General features: G+C 44.9%; 1 protein-coding gene across 2 annotated transcripts; it reads left to right on the top strand.

Annotated features, from left to right (window-relative positions):
* Window positions 1-1362: 1362 nt before the first annotated feature.
* Window positions 1363-5812, top strand: LOC109757700 (YTH domain-containing protein ECT2). 2 transcript variants are annotated; one of them, XM_020316533.4, is made up of 9 exons: window positions 1363-1654; window positions 2469-2542; window positions 2624-2798; window positions 3330-3406; window positions 3493-3775; window positions 3901-3968; window positions 4126-4614; window positions 4829-5041; window positions 5117-5812. In XM_020316533.4, exons 1-9 carry the CDS (start codon window positions 1618-1620, stop codon window positions 5477-5479), a joined length of 1779 nt encoding a protein of 592 aa, XP_020172122.1. In that variant the 5' UTR covers window positions 1363-1617; the 3' UTR covers window positions 5480-5812. The 2 variants fall into 2 exon arrangements, with proteins under 2 accessions (XP_020172122.1, XP_020172128.1); XM_020316539.4 differs by having other exon boundaries at window positions 1384-1654; window positions 4129-4614.
* The last annotated feature ends 21577 nt before the right edge of the window (window positions 5813-27389 follow it).

Genomic DNA, 27389 nt, shown 5'->3' with positions numbered 1-27389 from the left:
TGCCGTCTTCGTGATTCATTCTTCTGCTTTTTTTCTGCCACTGTGTTTTCAGTCACTGCATGAACAAGAACGCATCAATAATTTGCAAAATGCATTCTTGCTGTTTGCACGTAGAAGATAACACGGCAATCCTATCACATTTCCTGCGTAGGCAACCAACACATCATGGCAAGTAGGACATGCACATTCATTCTCTTTTCTGAATGGATGCCAGCTATCATTTTGAAGCGATGGCAACAATCAATAAAATAGGATGGCAAGCAACAAGATAACATGGTGGCAGCTACCGACAACGATATGTGGCAACTGATGTTAGATACAAGTGGCAATTATTTTTCCTCCCTCCCTATGCCAAATTTTCTCCTTTCTCTCCCTATTTTTAGTGATTCCTACGCATCCTTCATTACCAACTACTCGCACCTAGCCAACCTAGAAGCTTAGCTCAACTCTAGCATAGTACATGGCAGATCTGGCGTATGTTGGTGGACAAATGCGAATACACACAAATCCATGGGGTGTTTGCCCTGATAGCGTGGATCCAGTGGCCATCTTCGTGGGCAAATTTGCTATTTCAAATTTCTGGACAGAAAAAGGACGAGAAACAGAAGGAGATCGGAGATCCACTTGTTTTTAGCTCGTCGTCTTGGGAGGGTGGGGTTGGAGGGGGGCGCGGGGGAGGCGGGGGGTGGGTGGTTAGCGGTGGGAAGGCGCTAGGGATCTGCTTTGGTTGCCATGGCAACCAGAGAAGGAAGGCGATTGAGGTAGGGGATCGAGAGGTAGGAGACGACGGCGACACGTCGGTCTGGGGATCGAAAGGAGGCCGGGACGACTGGCGTGCGGGGTCGTGCGGGCAGCGCGGTCGTTTGCCCGGACGTGGGGGCGATTTTGCCACACACCGAACGTGCGGGCTGTGACTGTGCGCGCCCGGACGCGGTCGTGCGGACGGGTTCGTTTCCGTGCCACACAGGGCGTGCGGCAATACACCACACATGTGGCAGTTATCGGCGTCCTTTCTTTATTGGGGGAGTAAGTAGTCTTTTCACATTTTTCGTTTGATACATATACATGAGTGAGGCCTGCGAGGCATGTTTTACTTTCACAAACCGGACCGGGATTGTGCGGGTGGACAGAACAGGGAGAGTATCTGATGCTATCGAGGCTTAAATGCTACCGTGATACAAGCATGCGGGCCGTCGGATTTTTAGATCGGACGGCATCTGGGAGTTGTTGGACTCGCTGGACATACGAGCAATTTTTGGACTCCTTGAAGGCTTTTTTTTTAATGTTGCAGAGTTATTGAGAGCCGTCCGATCAGAAAATCCGACGGCCCACAAGTTTGTATCACGGTAACACCTAAGACTTGGTAGCATTAGATATTTTCCCGGACAGAACAAGCCGGCACATGTCCGGTTTCTAAAGCCCGCGATGATTAGCGTGGCCGGACCTCTTCCTCTTGGTCTCGCGTACTCACCAGCGTCAAACCTGACGGTGGAAGGAAACCTCTCCTCGCCGACCACCGACGGCCTCCGTGTCTCCTCCAGCCGGAGCACGTAGCTACGCTAGCCCATCTTTTCTCTCCTGCTTCGTCTCCCTCCTCCTTGCCCAATCTGCCGGAACATGGCGTTGAGCGGAGGAGATCCGTCCGGATTCGTCGGTAAGCCCTATCTTTGCTTTGGTAGCTCCAATTCGTCCCCGTGCTTCTCGCCGGGAGTGATTGAGGACGAATTTACACTCCTGTTTGTCTGGAGCCTTCTTCTGCTCCAGACCTCGCGGTGCTACGAGGGTGTTGGTTGTAACCCTAAACTGGAGCGCGTAATTGTGGCTTGTTTACCGAGAATTAGCACGTTTGGGGTACGCACCTACCGCTGCAAGGGAGGAATTCCTCCAATAACAATTTGGTTGTGCTGAATTGTTGTCTGCACGGTGCCCCGTGTAGGGGTCCGGAGATTAGTGCCTTTTTGCCAGCTGCGGATATAGCAAATGAGCGACATGTTATAGGATGTATTAGCTCGACAATCGCCTCTACTCCTTGCTAACAGATTATGTGTGGTAAAGGCTCATAAGTACTTTTTAAGCCTGCCTGAAATTTGAGTTAGGTGGTTCACTGAATTAATTAGTTTTGCTACTGATACACTGAGCATCACAAAGCTACTTTACAGTCACATGGGTGTCTTGAGCAAAGGACATGGGTGTGACCAATGGTAAATAATTTGATAAGAGGTTGCTGGTAATTGCTTCAGAAGTACAAGCACACTTTTTTTGCATGTGTCTTTAGGTTTGCAGCTTTTTTCCTCTCAATTCCTTAAGCAATCTGTCTCATGTGAAATACCTGTGAATCAAAGAGTGCTTTAGCATGTTGGTCGTACAATTCTCTGGCTTATATGATGCAATTTCAGTATGTACCATGGCAAAACTTTCTGGAAATTCCCCTTTTCAGCTTATGTGTGCATGCACCTTCCTTTTTGTAGATTGCACAATTCTGCTGCAATCAGAAATTGTAGTCGATAATAACCCCTCCAAGAGTGTAAATACCAAAGAGCAGGTAATGTGCCTGTACAGTTTATTTTCTCCCCTTCTGTGCAAACATTGAAATATTACCAATAGTTAATTTTTGTTGCATCAGATTATTTCTATTACAGCTGAGAAAACAAGTGCTACTGATGCGCGTGGCTCTACCTCCTTAGAGTCACCAAAAGGTTCACAGGAGAAGGCTAATTTTTTGGGAAAAGGTGGAGAACAGCCTTATGTCTACCAGACCAATGTGTATGCACCACAGCCACAGACAGTCTATTCTGGAGGTTAGATTGCTATTATTTTCTGTGTACTAATAATGCTGATACTTATACATATTCTAAGCATCATTTGCACATTGCAGAGGGCAAAATACATACCCAGAACACTAAGGCCCATGCTTGGAATGGGTGTAAATTCCTACACCTGTATTTATTCTACAGATGTAAATTACCGGTCATAGCTAATTTTCCGCCTGGAAACAAAACCACCAGTCTGGGCGTGTATCCTAAACCGTCCGAATACGATTGAAAACGCTAGTCCAAGCGGGGCCTAAAGGGTCAAGTTTGCAATTGCCCACTATATTTGTTTTTTACTATTCATACAATTGGTTTTTTTGCTTCACTGGTCTTCTTTGTTCACCACTGCTACCTCTGTAACTAAATATAAGACGTCTTATATTTAGTTACAGAGGTAGTAATATGAAGTGCTATTGAAGTGTTATATCTTGATTCTTACGAGGTTAGATGGTAGATTATTTGGTATATCCTTTTCATGGAATGCTTTTTTAATTTGAATATTATTTTGATCTTCTGTAGGATATATCAATCCTTCAGGGCAATGGGAAGAGTATCCCTATTATGTGAGTATGGAAGGACTCCATTCTGCGTCACCTGTAAGTAGCTGGCTGTTGAACTTGTTTTACTTTCTTACTTATGTTCCCAAGTGTTTTTGCTGATGTAATTATACAATGTTAACTAGTCAATCATGCTATCTCCTGGGTATGCGAACAACCCCCAAATGATGTATGGAGCTTATTCTCCTGTTGCAACTGTTGGAGAGGGCCAGTCCTATTCCCCTATGCACTTCCCCTTCTCAAGTCCTTACTATCAGCCACCGGCTTCTCTTAGTATGGGATACTCAAATTCTAGTACTGGAATGTCTCAAGGAGACCCTATGCTTCAGCAAGAGTACTTCCTTCCTGATGGTCTTCTCTATTCACCCACAACAGTGTACCACCAACCATTTGAGTCATACAACAGAGGTAAGTTCTGTACCTTTCAGTCTCCGGTATTATTCCAGGCAAAAGTATATTGACTGGAAGCAATATGTGTTGTTGTGATAGATTGGTCAGAGCCATTTCAAACTAATTGTGAGTTTCTTCCGCAGCGGCAACACAACCAAGCAATGCTCCGGGATTATTTGGGCAAGGGAATGCACCATTGGTTTCTGGAATGGTATGTTGTCATGCAATTTGGACTGTTTGCACAAGCTTCCCTGGACACGTTCAGTTCAGTAAAAATGGGGCAGTTATTATTGGACCTCAACTTTGGTTATTTGTTAAGCTTACTGTGCCCTGAAATGTCCAGTATTGACTATGCATGTTATTTGCAGCAGCATGGATCAATGTATAATTCTGGATCCTACAAGGCACGCCAACAAGCTAGTAAATATGGAGGCATTACTCCTAATTGGGGTTCTGCTGGTCGTAGATTTAATAATTTCGACTACAACTCCAGTCAACAAAGGGTGAGCATGCCATTCAATATCCAGAATGGTGCGCTGGAGTTTCTGAATGAGCAAAACCGTGGCCCACGTGCTGCAAAACCAAAGAAACAAGACAGAGACAATTCTTTAGTAGATGACAAAAGCGAGAAAACCACTCAACTTATTGACAGTGAACTGTACAATTGTCCTGATTTTGCCACGGAGTACAAGGATGCGATTTTTTTTGTAATTAAATCATACACGGAGGACCATGTACATAGGAGCATTAAGTACAATGTTTGGGCCAGCACAGCTAGTGGCAATAGAAAGCTGGATTCAGCTTATCGTGCGGCCAAACAGAAAGAAGACCATTGCCGTGTTTTCTTGTTCTTCTCGGTAAGACCAGCCCCTTTCTTTTTATAGTTTATATGTTTGTGTTGATGTAAAGATGAGGCTGAGAATGATGCATTGGATCTATGTACTCCCTCTGTAAACTAGTATAAGACGTTTTAGATAGTGATCTGAAACATCTTATATTAGTTTACAGAGGGAGTACATGGTTTGTGTCTTTAGAGATGTGAAATTTATTCTGATTCATAATTGCTTATAGGTTAATGGCAGTGGTCAGTTCTGTGGTGTTGCTGAGATGATTGGACCTGTTGACTTCGACAGAAGTGTTGATTATTGGCAGCAAGACAAGTGGAGTGGCCAGTTTCCTGTGAAGTGGCACATTATTAAGGATGTCCCAAACACCCTACTCCGGCACATTACTCTTGAGAATAATGACAACAAACCTGTAACAAATAGCAGGGACACCCAGGAGGTAAAAACAATCGAGTTTTTATGGGGAATAGTTGAAAAGGAGAGGATATGTTAACCAAATGAACAACTCATGCAGGTCAAGCTAGAGTATGGTCTCCAGATGCTAAGCATATTCAAGAATCATGAGGCCGAGACAAGCATTGTGGAGGACTTCGACTTCTATGAGCAACGGGAGAAAGCCTTGAAGGAAAATAGACGTCAGCAGCAGCCTGGCAGCGCAGAGTCCCTGAAGCCAACAGACGCTAAGGCTGTAGGGAATTCTGTTACTCATATCGCGGACTCATTTTCTCGGAGTGTCCAGCTGAAAGAAATTGAGAAAAGTGATAACAAACTGACAGCTGATGGTGCCATCTCAGTGAATGATGCACAGACAGCTACCGTCAAGGCCGAAGAAAGCAACGCAAACAAAACTAAAGGTCCTGTGGAGGAGAGCAGTTGATTTATCTCCTGCCATTTACTAGTTTGGAGCAGCTATGATTTGATGCTCGTCAGGAGTTGAGAACGGAAAAAGATGCCGATTCGAGTTCAGGCGTGGGCTGCTGCTGCTTCAGTTGTGAACATCATAGTCCTTATTTCGCCTCCACTTAGGTTATAGTTTCAATATCATAGTTCCAAAATTCTTGTTCGTAGATCCTTGCTTCCGTGTTCTTTCTTGTTTTCTTCTCTTTATTTTTTTACTTGTGTTGTGTCGTGAATGCTGTTAAGTTTTAGTGGCCTTCTCAACTCCTTTTGGTTTACCCTCTATCATAAATGCTGTCGAGTTTTAGTGGTACCTGCATCGTGTTGTGAATGATGTTCCCTTCTACTAGTGTTTTAGCCGTAAGAAGGGACAGATTTATGCATCAATAGCATTCCATAATCTACAGCTCTGTGATAGTTTCATCTCTGTGCCTCTTATCTTTTCTCATTCTCATTACGTTATAATCTTGTTATTCTCTTGTTGTTCAGCTGTGCCCCTTTATTGGTCAGGATGCTTCCTAATATTCGTTGAAAATTTTGTGTTGCTGCTTGAGCCATATGAGATGAGATTTTCATACACGGCCGTACTAAAATATATTTGCCATAGCATGTATTTGAGCTAACATTATTTGTTCTCTAATTGCTTATTTTAGTTGCAGTTTCATACAAAAGAATATAGTGAGCGTGCACATGCGACACACATCTCGATTAATTGCGACCATATATTCACGATCTAGCATCATATGCATAGAGTAAAGACGCCTAATTATCTCAGTATGTCATGATACACTAATAAGTTCTTGTGCAACATCAAGGATTCATGTTGTCTACGGCTTCATTCTCAATATGAGTAGATGCACCAAGAATCCTTTTCTTACCTCGCAACTATCCTTTATGAAAACTATAGGTCATTATCTTGAGAGTTTTCATGAGGTAGAATTCAAAAAAGGTAGCAATATTAAATGCTCACCCTGCAAATTGGTTGGTTCAATTCTTTCTTGTTTCAAGAGTGCATAAAACCAAAAGCCAAATAACCAGAGAGACATGCTATATTGAAACTAATGGAAAGCATGTCCATGAGTGCATAAAACCAAAATCCAAATAACCAGAGAGGCATGCTACATTGGAAACTAGTTGAAATCATGCACTTTTGATTTGCATGCTTTCTTGTCTATGGGACAGCCGCTTTGAAAGCAGCCTACAGACAATTGTTCTTTGCAAAATCAACGACTTGCTCGCTCCTACCCCCTCCTTCCGGAATTAGTTGGCGCTCAAACAAATGTATCTAGCACTGAAATACGTCTAGAAATATCCGTTCGAGCATCATCTAATTCCGGACGGAGATAGTAGTAAACTTGCACGTGCCTTGTCTCAATAGACAAATATGACATCGTATATATCTTGAGATAACTAAATATAGAAATCTCTACTACTTAAAAAGAATGTAAAGTTCCCATTTCACCTTTCTTCCCATCATCCCTTCGTCCAACCTTCCATGTATATGATAATCAATCACCTTAATTTACTTACCTTCTGAACCAATTTCACTTTAATTTCCTTACCAAACTACTAATCAAAATATAAGGTAATTCGCGGTGAGAGAATTTGATGAACATTTATTTACACAATCGCATTATTATTGATAGGTAAACCACAAACTAACATACTAGAATACTTATATCCCGTTGCAACGCACAGGCATTGTTCTAGTTTCATAAAAAAAGCTATGCCAGCCACATTCGGATTCCGTTCTAATTCTTGCAACCTCATTTGAAATCTCAACAAATTAAAGTACTTTATGCATATTCAGGAGTACCAAAATAATTCAACTCTATGTATCATGAATACAGAATCATAACTGCGAGACCATACCATATTGTATTTACAAAAATATTTCCAAGTGAAAACATGCTTTAATAAAGGGGATTTCTATTTTGTGCCCCTCCTTCCTTAGTTGTGCTCAATTTTGCCCCAACCATCTAACGTTGCTCACTTCCCCCCTCCTCTACTCTCCTCCGCCTTACAAAAGGCCAAACACTGTCGTGCTATCGGGTCAAAGACATTGACCGTTACTTCACCCGGTACTGACACGTGGGACCATTGAAATGCTGACAATTTTTTTGAGGATCTGAAATGCTGACAGGTGGGAGTGGCTAGTGGACGGCTGGGTCATTTGTCTAGAAAGGGGACGAAATCTCTCTCTCTCTCTCTCTCTCTCTCTCTTCCATCCCCCCGCAGCCTGAGCAACCCACCTCTACCCCCTCCCCACCCCCAATCCTGTAGCTGCTGTCGGCGATGACGACACCGTTGGAGATGTTTTGTGCCGACGATGCTGTCTTACTAGAGAAGTGCAAGGAGATCTGCTCCTGGTTTCCAAGCACCAAAACTCTGGTGCAGCATGCGTTGCAATTGTTGATAGATGCGAGGATGGATGAGATCCGACGGATAATTCTAGATCGATTCAAGGGGGTGACTTGTATCGGGGTTTTCGTCTGGGCGATGCGTGAGTCAATGGAGTCACCAGATCCTCGACAATGAGCTCGCTGGTATTCATACCGGTCTCGACGCGGCCCGCCGGATCCATAGGTCAAACAAGAGCTCGCTGGTATTCCAGGGGTGATCTACGTGCAGCCTCCCCCTGACATGTCTCTAGACATAATTATGCCTGATAATGTAGAGGAGTTTCCGAGGACCGTCGAAAGGCCTGCGCCCAAAGAAGAGAAAATGGTGGAGGAAGATGAGGATGAGGACGAGGATTGGTTGTCAAAGCCTGCTCCGGCCGCCGATGAGCAGATGGTGCAGGAGGATGAGTATGCAGAGGAGGATAGGTGGCCGCTCATCGAAAGCCTGTGACGGAAGCCGGTGACATTTTAGGGGTTCTCACGTACAAAGCGAAGCCGGAGGATAGGTGGCTGTTCATAGTTGTGTAATTGCAATTGTCATATAATGGAATCTCTTTTGTTTACCGACGATTGTTGCAATGTTGTGGATCCGATATGTGGATGCTACCTCATGTACTGAAGTTTGTTTTGTTTATCATCGATTGTTCCAGTGTTGTGGATCCGAGATGTGGAAGCTACGTCATGTACTGAAGTTTGTTTTGTTTATCGTTGACTGTTCCAATGCTGTGGATTCGAGATGTGGAAGCTTACCTCATGTACTGAAATTCATAATGTGCAAGCCAAAAATATAGCAAGAACACTCTGAAATTTCTCACACTTTATTCAAAAAAAGTCATCGTGAGCACTAGGAAAAGGAAGAAACAACTTTTTAACCAAACCTGCAAACTTTTTTTGGAATTATTGATCACAATGGTAAAACCCTTGCCAGTGCCAAAAATGGACATGTTATCATGTACGATGCCATGGAGATTCCCATGGGCATGGTTATATGAGATAGACCATTTTTTTAAGTTTGTGGTATTGCCAGTGTATCATTTTCCCACAAGCTAGCGTACATAAAAGGCCCCCATGCAAAATGATTTCAATTTTTGAGGCTTTTCTCATTTTCTACTATTTCTTTCAAATTATTATCAAAATTGCATGGATGACTAATCATATAAAGTGGTTGAGAATTTGACCTTTGTTTGTGGCTACTGCCTACATTCCTAATGTGCAAGCTAGAAATTATTTTCCACAATTTATAGGGCCAAAGTAGAGTAAACTTGTAGTTCAAATTTGAATTACTTGACGTAAATCGCTAGAAATTCAATAAATCCATGATATATAGCAAAAGCACTCTGAATGCATGAAACTTTGGCAGTTGGAACCCATGTGGTCTACTTTAGGTGAAAATTTAAAGGGCACAATTTACAATCTTATTTGTGACACTTGCTTTAGAAAAAAGTCATCTTGGGCACAAGAAAAAAAGGAAAAATAACTTTTAATTTGTGGTATTGGCAATTTATCATTTTTCCCACAAGCTAGTGCACATAAAAGGTCCCCATGCAAAATAATTTCAATTTTTAAAGCTTTTTTATATTTTTAATTTCTTCCAGATTGTTGCCAAAATTGCATGGATTACTAATCATATAAAGTTTTTTGGAATTTGACCTTTCTTTGTGGCTACTACCTACATTCCTAATGTGCAAGCTAGAAATTATTTTCTAGATTTTATAGAACCAAACTAGAGCACACTTGTAGTTCAAATTTGAATTACTTGATGTAAATCGCTAGAAATTCCATAAATCAATGAAATATAGAAAAGTACTATGAAATTCATGAAAATTTGGCAATTGGTATCCCATGTGGTCCACTTTAGGTGAAAACTGAAAGGCACATTTTACAATCTTATTTTCGACACTTGCTTCACAAAAAAGTCATTTTGGACACCCATTTTATGATTTGTACACATATTCAAACAAAATTCATACAAATCATGATTCATTCCAAGTGCATGCAAACAACTCAAAATACACTCCAATTTTGGCATACGAGATTCATACAAATCATAATTTATCCAAATAACACGACAACTTCTATGTGGCCCTATTCTCAAATCCAAATCTAATCTTCTCCCTAAACTTGCGAGCGACACGCGGTAATGATGACCTTGAAGCTAAGGCCATCCCAAAAGGCACATCGGCAGGCGATGTTTCTGCGCGGCAGCGGGTTGGGGACATCGAAGTGCTGGATCCGAGCAGCGCGGTCTTTGATACGTCTCCAACGTATCTACTTTTCCAAACACTTTTGCTCCTTTTTTGGACTGTAATTTGCATGATTTGAATGAAACTAACCCGGACTGATGTTGTTTTCAGCAGAACTACCATGGTGTGTGCAAAAATAAAAATTTCTTGGAATTGGACGAAATTTTACGGAGAATTATTTTGGAATATATAAAAAAACTAGGGCAAAGAGTTACCAGAGGGGGCCACCATAGAGCCACAAGCTAAGGGGCGCCCCCTAGGGTGCGCCACCTTAGCTTGTGGGCCCCACGAGGCTCCGTTTTCCCTACTGATACAACCATATTGCATAATGTTTTCCTACAGTTATTTATGATATTTTTGGTCATTATTTCACTTTATCATGCAATTCTAATGCCTTTTCTCTCATATTGTGCAAGATTTATATGAAGAGGGAGATTGCCGGTAGTTGAGATTCTGGACCTAAAAGAGGCACAACAAAGATAGTTATTATCCAGAGCTCCAAATGACCTAAAACTTTACTGAGATTTTTTATCGAATATATAAAAATACTGGAATGAGGAACTACCGGAGGGGCCCCCTCCTGCTGCCCACAAGACAACAGGGCGCGCCCTGATGTCTTGTGGGGCCGACGGATGCCCTCCAGTGCCCTCCTTATTCTATATGAAGCCATTTGTCCTATAAAAAACAGAAGACGACTTTTGGGACAAAGCGCGGCCATCTCGAGGTGGAACCTAGGTAGGAGCACCTTTCCTCTCCGGTGGAGCGATTTTGCCGGGGATACTCCCCTTTGGGAGGGGGAAATCGAAGCCATCGACATCACAACGTTCCTCTCATCATGGGAGGACTCATCTCCATCAACATCTTCACCAACACCATCCCATCTCAAACCCTAGTTCATCTATTCTATTCAATCTTTGCCTCAAAACCTCAGATTGGTACCTGTGGGTTGCTAGTAGTGTTGATTACATCTTGTAGTTGATGCCAACTGGTTTATTTGGTGGAAGATTATATGTTTGGATCCTTAATCATATAGAATACTCCTCTGATCTTGAACATGAATATGATTTATGAGTACTTCTATTTGTTCTTGAGAACATGGGAGAAGTCCTTGTTATAAGTAATAATGTGAACTTGGTATTCGTACAATATTTTGATGATGTGTATGCTATTCTTCCTCTAGTGGTGTCGTGTGAACGTTGACTACATGGCACTTCATCATGTTTGGGCCTAGGGGAAGGCATTGGGGAGTAATAAGTAGATGATGGGTTGAGAGAGTGACAGAAGCTTAAACCCTAGTTTATGCGTTATTCCATAAAGGGCTGATTTGGATCCATATGTTTCATGCTATGGTTAGATTTATCTTAATTCTTCTATCGTTGTTGCGGACGCTTGCGAGAGTGGGTAATCATAAGTGGGTTTCTTGTTCAAGTAAGAACAACACCCTAGCACCGGTCCACCCACATATTAAATTATCAAAGTAGTGAGCGTGAATCAACTAAACATGATGAACGTGACTAGACGAGAATTTCCATGTGTCCTCGAGAACGCTTTGCTCATTATAAGAAGTACTTTTGGCTTGTCCTTTGCTATAAAAAGGATTGGGCCACATGGTTGCACTTTTGTTACTATTGTTACTTGTTATGAATTGCCTTGCTACATAACTATCTATTATCACTATCTACATCACTTGCAGAGAATACCTTGCTAAAAACTGCTTATCATTTCCTTCTGCTCGTCGTTGGTTCGACACTTTTAATTATAGAAAGGACTACGATTGATTCCCTATACTTGACTCTTCTGGCGCTGTTTCCAGGGAGTGAGGCGCCTTTGGTAAGTGGAATTTGGTAAGAAAACGGTTTTATTACGTGCTGAAATTTATCGTCACTTGTCACGATGGAAAGTAATCCTTTGAGGGGCTTGTTCAGGGTATCTTCACCTCGACCGAAAGTGGTAAGAGCCGCTCCTCAACCTACCGAAGCTATTGAAAATATTACTATGAAATTCCTTCACGTATTATGGTGAAACTGCTTGCTAATCCATATATGGGAGATGGAACAATACATCCTGATGTGCACTTAATCTATATAGATGAAATTTGTGGATTGTTTAAGCTTGCAAGTTTATCAAAGGATGTATCTAAGAATAAAATATTCCCTTTAGCTTTGAGGGGAAGACATTATCTTGGTATACACTATTGGATGACACTGGAACATGGAACTGGAACTGACTGAAGCTGGAATTCCACCAGAAACTTTATCCTATGTATTTGGTTCATCATGATCCGAATTTTATATATAATTTTTGACCACATGAAGGATAAAGTATTGCTCAAGCTAGGGGGAGGCTTAAATACCTGATGCACACATGCCCCAATCATGACCTCTCAATAGAAATGATTATACAAAACTCTTATGCTCGGCTTTCTCATGATGATAAAACAATGCTTGACACTTCTTCTACTGGTTCCTTCATGAAGAAAACTATTGAATTCAAATGGGATCTTATTGAAAGAATAAAATGCAACTCTAAAGATTGGGAAATTGACAAAGGGAATGAGTCAGGTATAAATCTTGATTATGATTGTGTTAAGTCTTTTATAGAAACATATGTTTTTCATAAGCTTAGTGCAAAATATGGACTTGACTCTGAGATAGTAGCTACTTTCTGTGAATCATTTGCTACTCATTTTGATCTCCCTATGGAGAAGTGGTTTAAATTTCACCCACCTATTGAAGAAAATTGTGAGGAACCTGTTATAGCTAAAACTAAAATGATTGCTTATAATGCTAATCTAGTTGTACCCACTACTTATATTGAAAAACCCCATTTCCCTGTTTGGATTAAGGAACATGCTAAAGCTACAACTGTGATTCATAAGAGTAATGTTAAAGCACCTAAACTGTCATGGTTTTGTCACGGTAGATGTCCTCGTGAAAGGACTAAGTCTGGAGGCCATCGCAACTAGGTGGTCGCTTGAATAGGGTTGATCGGGAACTAAGGACAAAAGTGTACCCAGGTTTGGCCCCTCACGGTGGAGGTAAAGACCAACTTCCTGCTTGATTGATATTGCTAGATATCTCGATTACAAGGATGCGGATTATCTAACCTAGCTCTCGAGATATTGCAACTTAGTCTTTTTGTCCTAGGGGCTTACCTTTATATAACATGTCATGTCCCTACGTTTACAATAGATTCTGGGTCGAAGTGCCAACCCGTATCGTACTCTAATTCCTACTCATCTTTCTTCCAAAGCTAGGGTAAATCTTCTATATGGGCCTTCTCCATAAGCCGGCCGTCTTGATACCTTGCGAGCCGGCCTAAAACCGGGTCATCTCATGGGCCTTCAGCCCTTTCCTTGCCGTGCTGCTATGACCCGGGAATCGGTATGATCCATAGTGCCTTTGGGCCTTTGCCGGGTCATATCCTAAGACGGGTCTTTGATAGAGGCAAAGGTGTCCCGTCTTTCGATGAGATGGTGAATATCGTTTTGGAGGAGTAGACTTTCACGATCCGACTATGAACGTGCGAGGACGTCGCGCCATAGCAATCGCTAAACCAGCTCCGAGAGGTTATTGACCACGCCGGAGCACGATCAACCTGACCACGAAGGTCTATTTCCTGCAAGCAGACGAAGAACAAGCAAGAAACTAAGATCGCAATCAGGATATTGCGAATATAAGATGAAAGCTTTATTGATCAAGGTGGGGTTCTGTGACGTCTTGGTCTGGTCGTTGAACACAAACGAAGTATGCGAAGTTGCAGCTATGGCGAACTTTTAATCTAAACAAAACCCAAAGTCTAAACGACGCCCTAAGGGCTGTATATATGGAGGAAGAGGGGGGAATTTCGTGGCCCTTGTGGGAGGGGTCCGAAACCAACCCTATCTCTTGTTTCCCCACACATACGGACTCTAAAAATAGACTATACTTATGTATTTCGAAATTACATGGGCCTGGCCCAATAATAAGGTGACGCGGCACCTATAATAGCCTCTGGACGAAATTTGTGAAGTGGCATCTTGTATATTTCGTCCAAGACTTCATGCACTCATTACGGTGGCTTCAAAGTCCTGAAATCATCACTTGAAACTCCGTTCTTGTTTCCCTTGCGCATGCCATCATCTCCATGCTTGTTCTTGCTCCAATGTTCATCCTTCTCCAAGCTAGGCCCTTCATTTGAAAGCAAAAACAAATGTATCCGATTTAGGCAGCATCATATTCTCATGAACATTAGAATCATCACCAAGAAACCAAAGTACCTGGTAATTTAATTGGCGTGCACGAGCTCTAGTAATTGGTCCAGTATGTACAGTAGCAGGGGCTGTGTGTGTAACAATGGTATTGATGTCCTCATGATCCTCCCCTTCTTAAAGTGAAGTCGTCCTCGACGGAAGCTCATCTTCCTCACCCAAATAAGGCTTCAAATCTGCAATGTTAAAAGTGGGACTAACCCCAAAACTTGCAGGCAGGTCAAGTTTATATGCATTATCATTTATTTTCTCTAACACCTTAAAAGGACCATCAACACGTGGCATTAGCTTTGATTTGCGCAAATCAAGAAAGCTATCCTTACGCAAATGTAACCAAACAAGATCTCCAGGTTCAAACACAACATGTATTCTACCCTTATCTCCAACAAGTTTATATTTTGCATCCATACGCTCAATGTTTTCCTTAGTTAACTCATGCATTTTTAAAATCAATTCAGCACGTTGTTTAGCATCGAAATTAACCTTCTCCGAAGATGGAAGAGGCAATAAATCAATAGGTGCACGAGGTAGGAAACCATACACTATTTCAAAAGGGCACATCTTAGTAGTAGAATGCAATGAACGATTATAAGCAAATTCAATATGAGGCAAGCATTCTTCCCACATTTTCTTATTATTCTTCAAAACAGCCCTAACCATAGTAGACAATGTTCTATTGACTACTTCAGTTTGTCCATCAGTTTGGGGTGACAAGTAGTACTAAAAAGCAGTTTAGTCCCCAACTTAGCCCATAAACATCTCCAAAAGTGGCTAAGAAATTTAGTATCACGATCTGAAACAATAGTATTTGGCACACCATGCAAGCGAATAATTTCACGAAAGAACAAATCAGCAACATTAACAGCATCATCGCTTTTATGACATGGTATAAAGTGTGCCATTTTCGAGAATCTATCCACTACAACAAATATGCTATCCCTCCCCTTCTTTGTTCGAGGTAAACCTAAAACAAAGTTCATAGATATATCCTCCCAAGGAACACTAGGTACATGCAAAGGCATATATAAATCATGAGGATTGAGTCGTGACTTAGCTTTTTGACATGTAGTGCAGCGAGCAACAAAACGCTCAACATCCCGTCTCATCTTTGGCCAAAAGAAATGTGTAGCAAGTATATCCTCCGTCTTCTTTACGCCAAAGTGTCCCATTAATCCTCCTCCATGCGCCTCCTACAACAACAAAAGACGAGTGGAGCTAGCTGGAATGCATAGCTTGTTAGCACGAAACACAAATCCATCGTTAACGACGAACTTGTTGCATGTTCTCCCTTCCTTACAATTCTGTAATATATCTTTAAATTTAGCATCATGCACATATTGATCTTTGATGGTCTCCAAACCAAATATTTTAAAGTCAAGTTGTGAAAGCATAGTATAACGACGAGACAATGCATCAGCAATAACATTTTCTTTACCCTTCTTGTATTTAATGACATAAGGGAAAGTCTCAATGAATTCAACCCATTTAGCATGTCTACGGTTCAGTTTTTCTTGTCTTTTAATACGTTTCAAATATTCATGATCAGGATGTATAACAAATTCTTTGGGCCATAAATAATGTTGCCATGTTTCTAAGGTCCGAACAAGAGCATATAATTCTTTATCTTAAGTAGAATAGTTCAGACTAGGCCCACTCAATTTTTCAGAAAAGTATGCAACAGGTTTGCCATCTTGTAATAACACACCTCCTAATCCAATTCCACTAGCATCACATTCATGCTCAAAAGTCTAATTAAAATCTGGAAGTTCAAGTAAAGGAGCATGTGTCAACTTATCTTTCAATACCGTGAAGGCTTCGTCCTGTGCGGTACCCTAAACAAAAGGCACATCCTTCTTTGTAAGCTCATTGAGAGGTGCAGCAATGGTGCTGAAATCTCTCACAAAACGCCTATAGAAACCAGTGAGTCCAAGAAAACTCCTCACTTGTGTGACCGTTTTGGGCTGCGGCCGACACTACAAAAAAAAGACACATCCATGAGATTTTGGGCCGAACAATTTTTTTTTCTGTCATACATATGACACTTCTATGACGATAATTGTGACAAAACCCGGTATCATCATAGATGTGGTGGGATCCTAATTCTATGACAAAAAATCATGACAGAAAATGGGCTTTTTGTCCTGGGCAGGCCGGAGACGCAGCTGCATGACATTCTTTGGGCTGTCCATGACGGAAAAAACTGTGGTAGAAGCGAGGGGAGGAAAATTTCGGGGAGTTCCCGGTTACGGTGGGAGGTCGGGGGCCGAGCGATGTGCGTTTCTCTCGTACACCTACGCGCGTGTGTGCGAGGCGTTGGCTCTAACTGAACCCGAGCGAGGCGTTGGGCTCTAACTGAACCCAAGCAATTGCACTGCAGGCTACGCGTTACTGAACCTGACCGATCGATCGATGGCTGTTAACTGAACCCGATCGAGCGATTCCTTCGCTACTGCTGCTAACTAAAGTCGATCGATTGGATGAACAGTGAGCGTTGCGGGGGGGGGGGGGGGGTTGGATGAACAGTGAGCAGTGGCGTTGCCTTTAGATGAACAGGACCCCGTGGTGTGGAGGGCTGGATAAACAGTAGACGGTGGAGGGGTGCCCGTGGAGGGGTCGTTGAACAGGACCCTGTGGTGTGGAGGGCTGGATGAACAGTAGACGGTGGAGGGGTGCCCGTGGAGGGGTGGTTGAACAGGACCCCGTGGTGTGGAGGGCTGGATGAACAGTAGATGGTGGAGGGGTGGTTGAATAGTAGCCGGTGGAGTAGCGCGCGGTGGAGGCTGGATGAACAGGAGCCCGTGGAGGCTGGAGGAGGTCGACGGTGGAGATGAACAGTATCCCGTGGAGTCCCGTTTTGCGGTACGCCACACCCCTCCCGATCAACAGGACCCCCGTTTCGACCGTAGCGTCCAACACAAGTCCGTTTCCTCCGTTTTGCGGTACGCCACACCCCTCCCGATCAACAGGACCCCCGTTTCGACCGTAGGAGGTCCGTTTTGCGGTACGCCAGACCCCTCCCGATGAACAGGATCCCGTTTCGAACGTGGCCGGTCGAACACAAGGCCGTTTCCTCCGTTCTGCGGTACGCCAGGCCTCGTTTCCATCGCCTGTTCCGTCCAAGCCCTCCCGATGAACACGACCACGCATTCCGTTCCGACCCAGCCGGTTGGCTCCCACGCGTTCCGTTGCCTCCTGATGAACACGACGCATTCCGTTGCCTCCCCATGAACACGATGCATTTCGTTGTCTCCCCATGAACACGAAGACGACGCTGTTTCTCCGTTTCGACCCAGCCATGTCAACGAGCCCTCGCCGTACGTATGCGCGAGTAGGCGTTCGAGACCCCGCCCGTATGTACACATACGTGGCCGTATTTTCTTTCTTGCACCCTGGCCGTTGTACGTACGTGTACATGCTACGTGCGCGCCTCTACTACGACACGTGCGGGCTTCTACATCCACCAGTATATATGTACGTACACGTTCGCGACCAGAATGACAACGCTACGTACGCGTCGACCAGGTGGGTCCCGACTGTCAGGCACTTCCTTGCGTGTGAAGATGTAGCTGGTGGGTCCCAGTAGTGAGGGGGGCGAATCGTTTTGTTTTTTTGCCCGGACGCACTTCCTTGCGTGCGAAGGTGTAGCTGGTGGGTCCCAGCAGTCAGGGGGGAAACGTTTTTTTCGCGAAATACGGTGGCCTGTCCGGTGGGTCCCCGCTGTCAGGTGGAGGAATAATTATTTTGCGCGTAATAAGGAGGCACTTCCTTGCTGCGGCCGTGGACCCAGTTGTCAGCGTCTCCACGCACAGTACTCTTCCGATGGAAGTCGGTCATTGACCACATTGACCACGCCGCGCCGACAGCACCACAGCGGTGGACGATGGCGAGGCCTAGGAAGGGGACGACACGGAGGCAGGGAAGACTCGGCAGTTGTTTCCCATGCCGAGGGGAGTACGACTGTACGAGGGTTTACTGGTTCGTCTGCCGTCGCCGGAGAATAACAGCAGGTGTGGGTGAGTAGAGGGATGGCTAGGCCAACGATGGGAGTACGGTGGGGCGGTGAGGCCTGCGCAGCAGCACAGCCGGCCGCGGGGAGGAGGGAGCAGGCAGTCCCGCCGGCGCTTGTTTGAGCGACTGGAGCGGGAAGAGCAGAGATTGAAGAAGCACGGCGGCCGTTGGATGGACATCCAACAGTCAGTGCTTGTGCGTCAACCTTTTTTTAGGAAAGCCTCAAATCTGTGGAAAACAACATACAACCCATCTGCCATTATTTCTAATAATTTACAACCCATTTGCTAATTCTTAAGGTTTTTTTGGAGCCCATATTCTTTTTGTTAGCATTACATCCCATATTGTGGCCACGGTTAAAAAATTATATGAAATTTTGCATATTTCGGTGCGGTCCAAACTGTTTTTAATCCTGAAATTTCGACTCACATTCATACTGATTTTAAAAATAAATGTATATCAATATAAAATCCAACAAATTCTCCACGCATAAAAATTAATGTAATTTAAAATCTTGAAATGAAAAAAAAGATATTTGAAACTAATTGCCGGTTTGATGTGTTTTAAAAATGTATAGCCCATTTCTCATTACTGATGGGCCATTTTCTCGGCCAGCTGAATGAAAGCTCTCCTCGTCTTGAAAGATTTGCAGCCCAACAGGCCTGACAAAGCGACTTACTTGGCAAATCATAAAAAAACTGGGCTGTGGCCGTGGACCCAGCTGTCAGCCTCTCCACGTACAGTACTCTTCCGACGGAAGTCGTTCCTTGACCACGCCGCGCGGAGAGCACCATGGCGGTGGACGACGGCGAGGCCTAGGAAGGGGACTACGCGCAGCCGGGGAAGACGCGACAGTGGAAGCCCGCGCGGAGAGGAGTATGAGGGTTCACTGGTTCGGCTGCGGTGTGAGGCTGCCGTCGTCGCAAGGCCTGGCCAGCGATGGGAATAGTTGGGGGCGGTGAGGCCTCGGCGGCAGCACAGCCGGCCACGGGAGGCAGGAGCATGCGGCATGACCGGCGCTGCTTTGGGCGGCTGGAGCAAGAAGACCAGAGGTTGAAGAAGCTCTACGGCCGTTGGATGGACATCGTACGGTCACTGGAGCTAGAATCATTCATATTGACTAAGTTGACAAAGCCCTTCGTCCCCGTCAACTTAGTAGGCCCACAAGTCAGCCTCCCACCAAGGTGGGTCCCAGCTAGCCGGGGGAGTATTCATTTTTTTGTGCGTAATAAGGAGGCACTTCCGGTGGGTCCGAGCTGACAGCGGGGGGAACATTCTTTTCGCGAAATACGGTGGCCCATCCGGTGGGTCCCAGCAGTCAGGGGGAAATGATTTTTTTCGCAATCTCAGGCAGACTCGATGGGTCGAAATGATTCAAGAGTACAATCCGAGTATCGAATATACTCCAGGAAAAGCAAATGTCATTGCAGATGCTTTAAGCAGGAAGGCTTATTGCAACAGCTTAATCCTCAAGCCTTTCCAACCGGATCTTTGTGAAGCTTTCCGCAAGCTGAATCTCCAAGTTGTTCCTCAAGGCTTTCTTGCCAACCTCATAGTCTCTCCTACTTTGGAAGATCAAATTCGTGAGGCACAACTCCTTGATGCCATGGTGAAGAAGGTGAAACGTGGTATCGACAAGGGTCTTTCCAAATACAAGTGCTATCGCATTGATGACAGAGACACTTTGTTCTTCGAGGACCGGATTGTGGTTCCTAAAGGTGATCTAAGGAAAGTCATAATGAACGAGGCGCACAATTCTCTCCTTTCCATTCATCCTGGAAGTACGAAGATGTATCATGACCTCAAGCAGTCATATTGGTGGACTCGAATGAAGCGAGAGATTGCTCAATTCGTGAATGAATGTGATGTCTGTCGAAGGGTGAAAGCAGAACACCAACGACCAGCTGGTCTCCTCCAACCTCTTGCTATCCCAGAATGGAAGTTTGATCATATCGAAATGGACTTCGTGACTGGATTTCCCAAGTCCAAGCGCGGAAATGATGCTATCTTCGTTGTCATCGACAAGCTCTCTAAAGTGGCTCATTTCCTTCCTATCAAAGAATCCATCACAGCAGCTCAGCTGGCAGAGCTCTACACCTCCAGAATTGTCTCCTTGCACGGCATTCCACAATTGATTTCTTCGGATCGTGGAAGCATCTTCACCTCTAAGTTCTGGGACTCCTTCCAGAAGGCCATGGGCACTAACATTCGCTTCAGCACAGCTTTCCATCCTCAAACTAGTGGCCAAGTCGAGCGAGTCAATCAAATTCTTGAAGATATGCTCAGGGCTTGTGTCATTTCCTTTGGCATGAAATGGGAGGATTGTCTTCCTTATGCTGAATTCTCCTACAACAACAACTTCCAAGCGAGTTCGGGCAAGGCCCCATTCGAGATTCTCTATGGCAAAAAGTGCCGTACTCCTCTCAATTGGTCAGAGACTGGTGAACGCCAACTTCTTGGCAATGACTTAATCACTGAAGCTGAAGAAATGTGTAAAGTCATCCGTGATAACCTCAAAGCTGCGCAATCGCGTCAGAAGAGCTACTATGATAGTAAGCATCGTGATTTGGCTTTCGAGATCGGAGACCATGTCTACCTCCACGTCTCTCCAATGAAAGGCACTCGTCGCTTCGGTATCAAAGGGAAGCTTGCCCCCAGATACGTGGGTCCTTTCAAGATCATTGGCAAAAGAGGCGACCTCGCCTATCAACTTGAGCTTCCTTCCAACTTCGCGAACGTGCACGATGTGTTCCACGTGTCACAGCTCCGCAAGTGCTTCAAGACGCCTGAGCGCACTATCAACTTCGAAGAGATTGACCTCCAAGAAGATTTGTCTTATCATGAGCACCCAGTTGCTATTCTTGAAGAAACGGAGCGCAAGACTCGCAACAAGTCAATCAAATTCCTGAAAGTGAAGTGGTCGCACCATTCCGACCGGGAAGCCACCTGGGAACGCGAGGACCATCTCCGTTCCGAATATCCGGAGTTCTTTCAGTCCTAGATCTCGGGACGAGATCCTCTCGTAGTGGTGGAGTGTTGTAACACCCCGCATGTAACTTGCCATATTTGTAACTCCGACTCTGGCCATTTCGGCTATGTGTTATGTTATTCCCTCCGTTGTCGGGTTTTCTCTTTCGTTTTGTATTTTGTCATGTCATGCATTTTCATATCATGTCATCATGTGCATTGCATTTGCATACGTGTTCGTCTCATGCATCCGAGCATTTTCCCCGTTGTCCGTTTTGCAATCCGGCGCTCCTATCTCCTCCGGTGCACCCCTCTTGTTTTTTTCGTGTGCGTGTGTCAAACTTTCTCGGAATGGACCGAGGCATGTCAAGTGGCCTTAATATACCACCCGGAGACTACCGGTCAAGTTTCGTTCCATTCGGAGGTCGTTTGGTACTCCAACGGTTAACCGGGCATCCGCAAAGTCCATTTGAGTGTCCAGCAAAACCCCCCTCTAAAACCAGCCCAAAACCCACCAAACACTCTTCTATGCTCTAGGTCGTTCGATCACTATCGTGTGGGCGAAAACCGCACCTCATTTGGAGTCTCCTAGCTCCCTCTACCTATAAAACTCCATCTCCCCCGAAAAACGGAATCGCAGTCTAACCCTAGCGTCCTCCACCACGCGCCGCCAGACAACGTCCGCCCGCGCCGGCGGACGAATCGCAGCGCGCCACGTGGCCCGCCTCCGGCCTCCCACCTCCGCGGCCCGCAGGCCCGCCGCAGGCCGCCGGCCCGACGCCTCGCCGCGCCCCTCCGCGCCCGCTGCTCCTCCCGTGCGCCGCCGCCGCACTCGCCGGCGCCGCCGTGGCCTCTCCGCCACCGGCCGGCGCGACCCCGCCGCCTCGCCGCCGCGGCCGCCCCTCCTTCCTCCGTCCTCCCTCCGCCGGCGCCTCCCCGCGCCTCTTCTTCCCCGCGCCGCCGTCCTCTTCCTTCGGTCGCCGGCCCGAGCTCGAGGAGCTCGCGAGATCTCGATCTGTACGTCAGCCCGTTGACTTTTCCTCGCCCCTAATTTTCTCTAAGTGTTGAAATTATTCCAGCATGTGCCTCTGTTCGTATAGCTATAACTCCGTGCTTGTAGCTCCGATTCGTGCGTGTAATATGTCAGATTGTTCGTTTCATGATGCTCTTCATTTTGTTCAATTGCACCAAGTTCATTAGAGGTCATCTTGATGCCCAAATCTCTGTTGGAAGAGGGCTAGTTGCTGTTATTCTCTGGTTCTTATCAGAACTTGGAGATTTGTCATTTTTGTGTCATTAAATCTGTGCATCTTTTGAGCATGAGCTCTACATGTGTTTTGAATTATGCCATGCCATCTTTCCAGTGGTGTAGTCCATATATTTTTGTGATATCTGTGGTGACTAGCACAAGCATGCAAACTAGGCCCCGTAATATTTCTGATTTCAGGGACTTGGTGATTTCTCCAAGTCCTTGTCTGCTGTAATTTTGTTGCCATGTAAACTTGATGCTACGGGGAGATCCATGCATATTTTGGAGATGTTCATTAAGGATGTCTTCTAGCTATAGTTGTAATTCATATATTCCTGCTATTGTTTGCAATTATGGAGTGCCATAGCATGACCCAATCTTGCTCTACCTTTGCTATAAAATATTTCTGGCAGATTCTTAACATGATTTGCAATCTTGCCAAGCCTATTGTAGTTGATCCATACATTCTATGCAATTGTTCTTGCCATGGATAGCTTCATAAACATGCCATCTTGCTGTAGGTATGCTTAGTTTGTCATGCATTGCTCTGTAGTGAGTGCGTCAAGCTCACAAAGAGGCCTACATATTAATATTTCTGCCATGCTCTGTTTTCTGCTAAGTCTGAAACCTGATAACGAAACTTGCTATGTTTACATGCTTGCCATCATATCTTCTGGTCTTTTTGGCTTATGGTCAGTAAGGGTCTTTTTTCATGTGCATTTAGTAGAACACTTTCATGCCTTGTTTTGCTATGTTAATTTCCTGTAGCATGTTGATTTCGTGCTCTGAACATTGCTACCTGATGCTGTTTACTGCCATGTCCAGTTTTTCACTAAGTCTGCGAACCTGTAATCTTTTGCACTTTTTCCATGCTTGTTTGAGCTTGATATGTTGTGAACTAGCCATAGCTCAGTGTTCATCTTTTGTCAAGCATCTCCTGTAGATTACTGGCATGTGCTTTGTTGCCATGTTGGGGTGCTGTAGCATTGTTACTTGTTGTATTTTAAGTGCTATCTTGCTGTTAATCGCAGATTCGTGTCATTCTTGTTTTGCTTGCCATTTGCAAACCGTGCATCCGATTCCGGTGATCTTTATATCGATTTCGACCGAAATCATCTCATCTTTCCAGTGGCAAGCTTGGTTTGCCAAGTTACTGCCATGTTCATCATTTTTCTTCCGGAGCACGCATATCATATCTTGCATATCATACATGTTTTGCATCATGTTGCTTGCGCATTTCTCGTTGTTTATTGTGGTTCCGTTTGTTTGTGTTCTTGTCTTGGGTAGAGCCGGGAGACGAGTTCGTGAACGAGGAACCTGTCGAGTACGCTTACGAGGATCAAGCTTTCGACAACTCTGAGAACCTTGCAGGCAAGATGACCACCCCTCGAAATCACTTCTATCTTTGCTATGCTAGTTGTTCGCTCTATTGCCATGCTCGCTACCTATCACTTGCTATATCATGTCTCCCATTTTAGCCATGTCAGCCCCTAACCATCCTTTCCTAGCAAACCGTTGATTGGCTAAGTTACCGCTTTTGCTCAGCCCTTCTTATAGCGTTGCTAGTTGCAGGTGAAGTTGAAGTTTGTTCCATGTCGGAACATGGATATGTTGGGATATCACAATATCTCTTATTTTAATTAATGCATCTATATATTTTGGTAAAGGGTGGAAGGCTCGGCCTTATGCCTGGTGTTTTGTTCCACTCTTGCCGCCCTAGTTACTGTTATACCGGGATTATGTTCCTTGAGTTTGCGTTCCTTACACGGTCGGGTGATTTATGGGACCCCCTTGACAGTTCGCCTTGAATAAAACTCCTCCAGCAAAGCCCAACCTTGGTTTTAGTATTTGCCGCCTAAGCCTTTTCCCCCGGGTTTTCGCGAGCCCGAGGGTCATCTTTATTTTAAACCCCGGGCCAGTGCTCCTCTGAGTATTGGTCCAAACTGTCAGTCGCCGGTGGCCACCAGGGGCAACTCTGGGCTGGCCTATCGGAAGCTTGGACAATCCGGTGTGCCCTGAGAACGAGATATGTGCAGCTCCTATCGGGATTTGTCGGCACATTCGGGCGGCTTTGCTGGTCTTGTTTTACCATTGTCGAGATGTCTTGTAAACCGGGATTCCGAGACTGATCGGGTCTTTCCGGGAGAAGGTTTATCCTTCTTTGACCGTGAGAGCTTATGATGGGCTAAGTTGGGACACCCCTGCAGGGTATTATCTTTCGAAAGCCGTGCCCACGGTTATGAGGCAGATAGGAATTTGTTAATGTCCGGTTGTAGATAACTTGTCACTTGACCCAATTAAAATACATCAACTGCGTGTGTAGCCGTGATGGTCTCTTCTCGGCAGAGTTCGGGAAGTGAACACGGTCTGAGTTATGCATGACGTAAGTAGGTGTTCAGGATCACTTCTTGGTCATTGCTAGATGACGTCCGTTCCGTTGCTTCTCTTCTCGCTCTCATTTGCGCAAGTTAGCCACCATATATGCTTTTGCCGCTGCAGCTCCACCTCTTCGCGCCATCCTTTCCTACAAGCTTAAATAGTCTTGATCTCGCGGGTGTGAGATTGCTGAGTCCCCGTGACTCACAGATTCTACCAAAACAGTTGCAGGTGCTGACGATGCCAGTGCAGATGATGGCGTCGATCTCAAGTGGGAGTTCGACGAGGAACGTGGTCGTTACTATGTGTCTTTTCCTGATGATCAGTAGTGGAGCCGAGTTGGGACGATCGGGGATCTAGCATTTGGGGTTGTCTTATTTTCATCTGGATCTTGACCGTAGTCGGTCTATATGATTGTATTTTGGATGATGTATGATATTTATTTATGTATTGTGTGAAGTGGAGATTGTAAGCCAACTCTTTATCCCATTCTTGTTCATTACATGGGATTGTGTGAAGATGACCCTTCTTGCGACAAAACCACTATGCGGTTATGCCTCTAAGTCATGCCTCGACACGTGGGAGATATAGCCGCATCGTGGGCGTTACAAGTTGGTAATCAGAGCCATCCCCGACTTAGGAGCCCCCTGCTTGATCGAATCGCTGGCGTTGTTGAGTCTAGAACAAAAATGTTTTGAGTCTTAGGATTATATATATCAGAGAGTAGGATTCTTTTTACTCCTCAGTCCCTTCGTCGCTCTGGTGAGGTCTCCTGTCGTAGAAGTTGTGACTACTCTCTCCTCAAATTTCACAAAATTTTTTTTTAGGATCACGCGGGTATCTTGGAATCGTTCCGATGGTTTTGTGACGAGAACATTGTTCTTGGTGCCTCCTGTCATTTAGGGGTTGTGGCAGTGTCCCGGGGAGTTGAGCTCCGAGGTGTTGTCGTCACAATTTTATCGTTGCAGTTCTGGTATACCTGAGTTTTGCCGACATCGAAATCTCTTTTATGCAGTTGTTGGTGAGATCACCTCGACGCCACCCAGTACTGGGGCGGGAGTTCGGGAGTATTGCCATAACTTGTATAACGGATGTTTTTCGAAGGTTGAGGTAAACGATTTCCGAAGGTTTCTTGGTTATGTGTTGACGGATGGATACAGCTGGATCTAGGGATTGTTAGTTTGGGTGATATATTTTGTGTCCCCTGTATCCCTTACACCAGATTGCATAACCAGAAAGTTTCGGGAGTTTATAAGTGGGAATTCTAGTAGCCTTAGGATATCTTTCCGACAGACGCATGATATGAGATTGGGGTTCGACGTCTAGTGGTCCGCCTGTATACGGTTGATTTTACAGTGGTCTCGTTGTGTCTTAAAGAGTCCATGGCTTTGCCGACTCGGGGACGCTTCGTATGTCATGTGCACTGCCTTGTACATGATGGTGCTGTATGATTGAGCCCGTGTGGGCCCCACCACGAAAACTTCGGACGAAATATCTATCATATGTTTGTTCCGGCTTATTCTGCAAGCCAATACTTGTTTTGTTTTGTATTGTGGTATTCAAGTTGCTTCGAATTCATATGTTCATTCCATATCTTTTCTATGTGGCTTCTCAACTTATGGAAGTGTGATGATTTACTATGGAATTCATTCGTTCATCTTCGTTCGAATGTTTATTGTGAAGACTATATGTTGCAATTTCTATCCGTTGATTCTACTTATCTATTTGTCTATCAAGATGCTAATGGATGTCACCCTCTTCAGGATGGCTCTGCCAACGCGTCAAAATCCGGATCGCAATGAAGGGAGTCAAGCGAACCCTCCGCCACCACCTCCACCTCCGGAGGCATGGCAAGCAATCATGGCAGCCACCAACGCCAATGCTCAGATGATTCTGCAACTCTTGCAAGAACGTACTCAAGGGCAAGGCAATCAAGGCAATCAAGGTCAAGGCAACCATCAGTTTCACTTTGCCACTCTCAACCAGTTTCTCGCAAATCAGCCCAAGTCTTTCAGCTACTGTGCCGAGGCCACGGATGCCGATGATTGGCTCGTGGACATCAACAAGCATTTTGAATGTAGCAATGTCAGGCCTGAGGACTATGTCAAGTTCGCTTCTTTCCAGCTCAAGGACCAAGCTGCTGATTGGTATCAACAATACAAAGATTCCAGAGGAGGTCGTGTGATCACTTGGACTGACTTCTGTCGGGACTTCAAAGCGCACCACATTCCACCAAGTGTTGTTGAGAGCAAGCGTGGGGAGTTCCGCAATCTCAAGCAAGGCAACATGTCTGTGTATCAATACAACATTCAGTTTCAGAAACTTGCTCGCTTCGCTAAACAAGACGTTCCTGATGAGAAGAGCATGATCTATCACTTCAGAGGTGGTCTTAAAGA

This window comes from Aegilops tauschii, chromosome 7, assembly GCF_002575655.3.
Source record: "Aegilops tauschii subsp. strangulata cultivar AL8/78 chromosome 7, Aet v6.0, whole genome shotgun sequence".
Classification (NCBI taxonomy): Eukaryota; Viridiplantae; Streptophyta; class Magnoliopsida; order Poales; family Poaceae; genus Aegilops; species Aegilops tauschii.
This window is presented reverse-complemented; position numbering and strand designations above follow the sequence as displayed.

Excerpts from the sequence above, each read along its gene's own strand:
- LOC109757700 (XM_020316533.4), top strand. The coding sequence starts at position 1,618 with ATGGCGTTGAGCGGAGGAGATCCGTCCGGATTCGTCG. Across the intron at positions 2,543-2,623 it reads GTGTAAATACCAAAGAGCAG|ATTATTTCTATTACAGCTGA; the intron begins GTAATGTGCCTG and ends TTGTTGCATCAG. Across the intron at positions 4,615-4,828 it reads GTGTTTTCTTGTTCTTCTCG|GTTAATGGCAGTGGTCAGTT; the intron begins GTAAGACCAGCC and ends AATTGCTTATAG.